Consider the following 7,481-nt stretch of genomic DNA (forward strand, 5'->3'; position numbering starts at 1 on the left):
GGCAAGAAGGGGTACGGGCACGCGTAGGGCGCGCTCGCCGGGAACATGTAGCCGTCCAGCACCTCGTCCCCCGGAGCAGCCATAAGCGCAGCAGCTCCCGCCCACCGCCGCGCCCTAAATAGGCGGCCCCGCGGAAGCCGCTCCGCGCAGCTCCAGGTTCCCCTCCCGCGGTCCGCAAGGTCCCAGCCGAGGGCGCGCCATTGGCGACCCTCTCTCCGTGGAACGTTTGCACCTGGGGGTCGGCACCTACGCCAGCAGATCTGGAAAGAAGGCGTCCCTCGCGAGGCAAGAGCTAATGCGAGGTGAAGACTGCCCAGTGCCCCGTCCCCGTAATCAGCTGAGCTTGGGGGGTGGGGGGGGTGTGCCCACGCCCACGCTCAGAGGGCATCAGGTGTCCGCGCTGCCCGGCTGAGGCTGAGGCTGAGGCTGAGGCGAGGCGTTTCTGGCCAGTGGGCCAAATAGCTGCTGTTTAGGGTCTGATTCTTAGGATCTCAGAGTAGCGCTTATCTAATTATCTCCGCCGCTCTGCGACAGCTGCCGATTGAACCCTGTCTGTAAGTGTACAAGGAAAGCAGCTTCAGGCATCTGCCTCCTGGCTAATTGTTTCCTTCCCCCTTCTCAGGTCCTCTCCCCTCTTTACAAAGGGTGACCACGGGGGGTACTGATGATTACTGCTGTTCTAGGTGATTCTACAATTGCCCCTAACCAAGTCATTCTCCAAAAGGTAAACTGACTTGGGTTGTGTTTACATAAATGTAGAACTATTTAAAAATGCCTTGTCTGCTGTAAAAATGTTGGCTGTTCATTACTAACACATATATCAGCTCAAGTAATCAAGTACACTAATCTAATTTTCTCTGGTTTGATACAGGTTCGACAATAAAATACTATATTTCATTGTTTAATTGACCTGTTTGAGGATTTTTCTGAATACAGGTCAAAATTCAACATTGTTAAGTATTCACAAGTTGATTGAGCGAGCACAGTTGTTTTTACAGCGCTTACATTACTCATTAGGCTTTACAAATATAGTTTATCTTCACTAGTTAAGATAGTGCACCAAAATTCTACATTTCTGAAACCTGTTTTCTAAGAATTTTTAAGTAGTCTTAGAATTTGGTGATGGTGAAAAACAAAGAGCACATTTAACTGGTTCTGGCTGTGCTTTTGCAGCCCCAGGTGCGAGTTATATCATGACAATGATTTGTAATTTTGAAAATGCTTGGTTCATACGCCAAAGCAACCTTACAATAGAGAGCTCATAAATGTCACATATATGGGGACAGTCCCACTGTTGTCCTTTATGTAAACCATATGCACTACCACAGACCATAAACACGAAGTGATATTTCAAGATGGAAGCTTTGAGGGATCTCCATCTTTAAAGAGAAGTCTGGGTGGTCTCCATCATGATTAAATTATCTGCCTTTACTGTGCCATAGGAAGTGTCTGCCATTTCCTCTTCTTTAAGTTTCTTGTAAGAAATATCTGTATCTTCGTCTTCATCTAGAGGCTCTCGCTTGTGCAATACTTCACCTCCATACATTTTATATATCAAAACGAAAATCCCTGCTTCTGCAGACTGGAAGAGAGCATAGAGTAAGGGAAACATGTACATACTTCCTATGTACCGTGGAGGAAAGACCAGCTTCAGAATAGCAGTACAGAGCTGCACATTCTGACTACCTGTTTCCAGGCACACAGTCCTCTTGCAGTTGGGTGGAAGGTGGAAGAGGGTAGCTAAGCCATAGCCTGAGGCATAGCCTGCCAAAGGCATGAAAATGGCCACCACATAAACAGCTGCAGGAATTCTTGCCAGCAGCTCCGGTCCTAACATAGTGCCAGTCAGTATGAAAAGGACCACCAGCGTCACTAGCAGAGACCACAAGGAAACCTAGTAAAAAAAAAAAAAGGGGGGGGGGAGATAAGCCATCATCAATAAGATAGTTGAAGAGGAGGACAAGAAAATCTTAGGCACTTGGAAGAAGCGGGCCATCTAGTGCGAGCTCTCACACAATGTCTTTACAGAATATTTATGAAGATGGGTGCAGGACCTCTTCAGGAGGCAGCTAGACAGCTTGAATTGTTTAGAGGCCTGTCCATCTGTCCAGTGACAGCGTACATTCAATCACAGCTAGCCATTGTCTGGGATAGGCCCTCGGAAGCAACACAAACCAGACTATTTCTCCAGTCAAAGAGCACTTCCATAGTTTAAAAGAAAAACAGGAGAAGCCTACTCTTTCACAGGCAGGCTGTCCCCAGGCTTTCAGCCTCTGTCATATAAATTTGATTAGGAGTCTGTCCTGAGCATGACATTTGTGAATGAGTCTCTTGAAAACACAAAACAATTAGCATGGAGCCCAATACAGCAGGTATGAGATGATGGGTCAGTGGAGTAGACAAATGGGTATTTTTTCCCCTGAACAGGACTCCATAAGAAATCAGTTCTGGATTTATACTCAAGGGAAGGGGCCACTAATATTTATGAAATGTTATATTTTTCATCTTCAAAATAATTTATGGATCACAGAACTGTTAGCAATACTGAAACAATTACCAACTCTTAGATAATATAAGAGAAAAAATATAAGCATAAGCTTTGAGGAATTCTTTACAATTATGCACTCCTACTTTTTAAAATCTGGTCATAAGAAGCCTCTCATCTATAAGACTTATAATGCTCAGGAATGATTATATATAATAGATGAATTTGAGATATGATAGTAGAACTGATTGTGTCAGTGATATATTTCTCACTGTAGATTCTGTAATAGTAAGGTGAAAATCTAAGAATTTCTCTCTTATTTTTCCTTCAGACTGGTGCTTAGTTTGCTTTTTAAAATAGAAGACAGGGTATTTGGTTTCCCTGGTGGCACAGGGGTTAAAGTCTCAGTGCTATCAAGCTATTGCCTGTCATTGCAGCATATGTTTGATCCTGAGTTCTATCTCTGGCCAGAGAGTTGACCTACGTGGCACAGCAGACCTCTCCTGTTTATCCTGCGGCTCCCCTTACTGTATTTCAGTAGATCCATCTGTTCTATTCCCCACCTGTTCTAATCCCCACTTTGTCTCTGGTGAATCCTCTCATCTCCCCCTACCTCTGTACCTCTGGCCTACACCCAGTTCTTGTATGCATAACTAAATTAAATTTTTTTTTTTTTTAAAAAGAAGATGGGTTGTTTATAGGAGAAACTGGAAAGCCAGAAGGACAATTTAAGGTTTGCTTATGGTTCCCTGGCTTTCTAAAAGGAAACTCCTTTGGAGTCTATGGAATTGGGAAATACTTATTGTCTTTTAAAAATTAATTATAGTTTATCTGGTCAAAAGGCTACCTTACAGGATGCTGAAAAAAAAATTTAACATACTCATAGTACAAATGTCCAGAAAGCAGTCAAGCTATTATAAATCCACATTTACATTGTTTCAAAGTATGTTCACCTCAAAATCTTTGAGAAATCTGATTCTCTATTATGAATATATTGGCTCCAAAGTTTCCTTTGAACTATTTTAAATCAATGGGTTGAACACTAATGTTGAATGTCAACTTAAAGTGCTTGCAAAAGTATGCAAATGTAGAAGTATATCTTAAAGAGTATGCTGGTTAAGGAATGGGTAGGTTCTCATTAAACTCTAAGTTAGTCGATATTATTGAGTTGTCTATTATTTAAAAATAGTTACTTTTAGCAGGGAAATAACCTTTTTAATTCACTTTTCCTTAAAATACCTTGGTGGTGCAACAGGTTAAAGCACAGAACTATGAAGTTAGCACAGCCACTGTAGCATAAGTTCCATCCCAGGCCAGGGAGCTGACCCACATGGCATGGCAGACCTCTCCTGTCTTACCTGCTGCTCCTCTCAGTCAATCTGCCAGTTCTGTTCCCCACTCTGTTCTGGTGAATCCTCTCACCCTCTACACCTCTGGCCTGTACCCCAGTTCTTGCATGCATAAAAAAATCTTAAAAAAAAAAAGCTGATGCTTATAGGAATTTACATGTATTCACATTAATTGTATTGGTTCAGTGATTAAACTTAATAAGTTATTGATGCATCTCAAGATTTTTGGGGGTATATTATATCAAATGTATTCACATGTACATACACATTTATTAATATGAAAAAATAGAGGATTCTTTTCTGTACATATATCCAGCCTTTAGTAAAAGAAATTGTACTCTATAATATACATATATATGAATATATAGAGAATATATATTCTCTATTATGAATATTTATATATTCATAATAGAGAATCAGATTTCTCATAGATTTTGAAGTGAACATACTTTGAAACAATGTAAGTATGGATTTATAATAGCTTGACTGGTTTCTACTTTCTGGACATTTGTATTATGAGTATATTCAATTTTTTTTTCAGATTCCTGTAATGTATATATTATAGAGTACAATTTCTTTTACTAAAGGCTGGGTATATGTACAGAAAAGAATCTTCTATTTTTTCATATTAATAAAAGTTAGCTCCTCTATATAATCAGATTCCTTTAGAAAATAAAGTAAAATACAAAAGATTAGGTCTTCTTAAATCTACATAACTGAGGCATTTTAGTGACTTTCTTTCTGTACATGTCTAAAGGAACTTACCTGTGCATTTTACAGTAATTAGTCATGCATTCTATTTGACCAACTTCCTAAAATGAAACTCTTGTTCATGGTTTACTCTTATTATTATTTATAAATTTTTAAAGAAAACTTCACAACTATTTAAAAATTTTCTTCAATTATTAAAAATACTCTATTGCTATTATAAAAAAACAAAAATATTGTACTGCTAAAAATAGTACTAGTTTTCTTTTAAAAATAAAGTATTTTGAAGGAACATCTTACAGAATTTCTCAGAATAAGCGTTCCACTTTGAAAACATAGTGATGCACTTCTAAAATGCTGCAGATTCTATTAAAATAGTTTTATTTTTCCTGCTTTGATTTAAGGAATACACAATTTATTCATGGAAAATTGCTGCTGTATAAGTGAGTATCTTTTTCCGCATGATATATTAACAATTCTCTTATGCTGTTCTTAATTAAGATGTGTCTTAATTAAAGCTCTAATTTTTGAAATCCGCAAATGTAAAAATTATCTCTGGGGAAAACTTTTTTCCAAGTTTATTCATGCTTCCAAGTCCTTTCCTCCTCTGCCCCCATTTCCCTAGCTTCTAAGCATTTCAGCTATGGGCCAGAGACCAAGGACCCCTAAGGGTGGAAAGGGAAGAGACCTCACCTTCACGATGTAGTCAGCCACCCGGTTGTATTTGTAGCGAATGAAGATGCCCAAGCCTATAGGGATGAGGGTGCTGCAGAGCGTCAGGGTGATCGCCCCTAGCGGCAGTAACTGCACCAAAGGGGTGTTGATCCAGGCCCGACTGTAGATCCACAGGCACAAGGGCATCAACACCAGGGCCAGGAGCGTGGATGAGATGGTCATGATGATGCTGCAGAAAGGAGAGGGGACAGAAATCAGAGTGGGCATTCCGCCAAAGAGCCTCTCTTGTTCGTTGGGTAACCTGGCTCTTGCACGCTGGTTTGGAAAAGAAAGAGGAAGTCCACAGCCTCCCTGGCTTGAAGTCTGGGGAGAATCTGCTTCATTCCAGGATAGTGCCAAGAGCAGCACCTCTAAACCCAAACAAAACATGAACCTTGGGGAGGGGAAAAACTAAAAAAAGAAATCAACACTTTTTTATGGTACTCAGCTGCATGATTCTGAGAGCAGGGAACATCTCCCCTTTTTTTAATCCTCCCTCCAAATACCCTGTTAGACATGGTAAAGCTGCTGAATACAACTTGTTGGGGTGAACAACTCATTACGTTGTCCTCTAAAGGGGATTCCTTTCTATTGGAGCCTCTAGCCCAATTTTGATTTTACATTTTCAGTTCATCTTCCCAGTTCCCTTTGTCTTCCAGTGGTCTAAGACCTGTGCCTACAAACCATCACGGCAGAGGAGGGTGAGAGAGCTGTGGTGGTGCCTTGGATGAGACACTGAGGTCCATAATGCAGCAGGTCCCCATGGGGAGCTTTCCCCTTCCAGCACCACGTCTACTTCTCTGCCTTGACTTCTGCAGCCCAAGCTGCAACTCTTCCTCCACTCTGGTCTTCCCTCTTCCTTGCCCCCTTCCAACCGCCTTTCCACCCTCTCTCCTTGAGCCCATGGATGTAAAAGGTGGACTGGGATGAGAGAGACGCCTAAGGACCAGTCAGCTCTGTACCTGAGGTTCATGTCGCCGTCCACCAGCAGGGACATAAGGTTGGAGAGATTCCCGCCAGGACAGCAGCCACACAGGAGCACCGCCACCGCGGCCACCTCATCCAGCGAGAAGATGAGGGCCAGCAGGAAGGCTAGCAGCGGCAGGAAGCCGAACTGGCAGAGCGCGGCCAGCACGGCGCCCACCGGCCGGCGGACGTGCGCCCCGAAGTGGTTCACGTCCACCGTGCAGCCCAGGCCCAGCATGGTGATGCACAGGGCCGCGCCCACGAACACGTTCAGTCCGTGGTTCAGCGGCGTGTCCCAGAACGGGGGCTCGTGGGGGGCCCAGGGCCGAGGGAACGAAGAGGCGCCGAGGGTCCCCACGCCGCCAGCGAGGCTACTGGTGGTCGTCGGCTCCGGGGTCGGAGTGGCGCCGGGGCTGAAACTGACGCTGGGGCCGGGCCCGAGACTGAGCCCCGGGCTGGGGCTGGGGCTGGAGGTGGGAGCGAGAGGGAAGTCCGAGCCGGGGCTTAGGCTGCTGGCGTTGGGCGACAGCGTGTAGTTGTCCGGCTGCAGAGAGGACGGGCCGAAGAGCAGGGTGGCATTGTCGGAGCCGTCCATGGCGCTGTCGGCGGAGGCTGCGGTCTGGCCCCCGCTCCTGCTGCGGACTCCTGATCCCTCCCGCCGCGCGCTCTCCCTCAGTCTACGGCTGTCGCCGCCGTCGGTCGGTCTATCTGTCCGTCCGAACCCTCCAAGCTAGCTGGGGTTCCAAGCTTGGGCGGCTCCGGCTGAGGTCTACACGGCGTCGGGAGCGGCGGGTCGATCTGCTGCTCCGGGTCGCCGACGCCCGCTGGCAGGCACTTAAGAGAGCGCAGCCCCGGAGGGTGAACCCAATAGCTCGGCCCCCGCGCCCAGCAGGCCCCGCCCAGCCGCCGAGTCCCCTCCTTTTAATCACCAGTAAGTGGTTCTGTTAGAGTGTAGCCAGGGGCGGAACAAAGACCTGACAAAGGACAAGGAAAAAAAAAAAAAAAAAAAAAACCGTGCCTGGCTGCCGATCAAGTTCTCTGATGGGCTCGGCCTCGGTGGTAATGAACTCTGGAGACCCAGACACACAGGCAGGAGAAAAGCTTACTGATGCATGCACATAAACCCTGCACTGCTCAAGCAGCCTGCCTCCCTGAGCTCAGAACGACGCCAGACTCGGTGTGGAGCAACAGTATATGGCTTTAATTTGCAAACAATTTTTTAAATATGATTTTTAAATTCAGACGTAAAGGAGAAAGTA

The 7,481-nt window shown here is 44.9% G+C and overlaps 2 protein-coding genes across 2 annotated transcripts in view; both read right to left on the bottom strand.

Annotated features, from left to right (window-relative positions):
- The window catches only part of ZAR1 (zygote arrest 1), a 5,282-nt gene extending 4,268 nt beyond the window's left edge, over positions 1-1,014 (bottom strand). Inside the window, exons 1-2 of the mRNA XM_004681481.1 lie at positions 911-1,014; positions 20-260 (exon numbers count right to left, since the gene is read on the bottom strand). Coding sequence (XP_004681538.1) covers positions 20-260; positions 911-1,014 — 345 coding nt within the window. The remainder of the gene's footprint in view (positions 1-19; positions 261-910) is intronic.
- Positions 1,015-1,366: 352 nt separating this feature from the next.
- SLC10A4 (solute carrier family 10, member 4) lies at positions 1,367-6,943 on the bottom strand. The gene is made up of 3 exons (XM_004681304.2): positions 6,219-6,943; positions 5,236-5,446; positions 1,367-1,894 (listed from the first exon to the last, which is right to left on the bottom strand). The coding sequence occupies exons 1-3, from the start codon at positions 6,815-6,817 to the stop codon at positions 1,382-1,384; spliced, it is 1,323 nt and encodes a 440-aa protein (XP_004681361.1). The 5' UTR covers positions 6,818-6,943; the 3' UTR covers positions 1,367-1,381.
- Positions 6,944-7,481: the final 538 nt, after the last annotated feature.

The sequence above is a fragment of the Condylura cristata genome, unplaced genomic scaffold (assembly GCF_000260355.1).
Source record: "Condylura cristata isolate star-nosed mole 26May11 unplaced genomic scaffold, ConCri1.0 scaffold00012, whole genome shotgun sequence".
In the NCBI taxonomy this organism is placed as follows: Eukaryota; Metazoa; Chordata; class Mammalia; order Eulipotyphla; family Talpidae; genus Condylura; species Condylura cristata.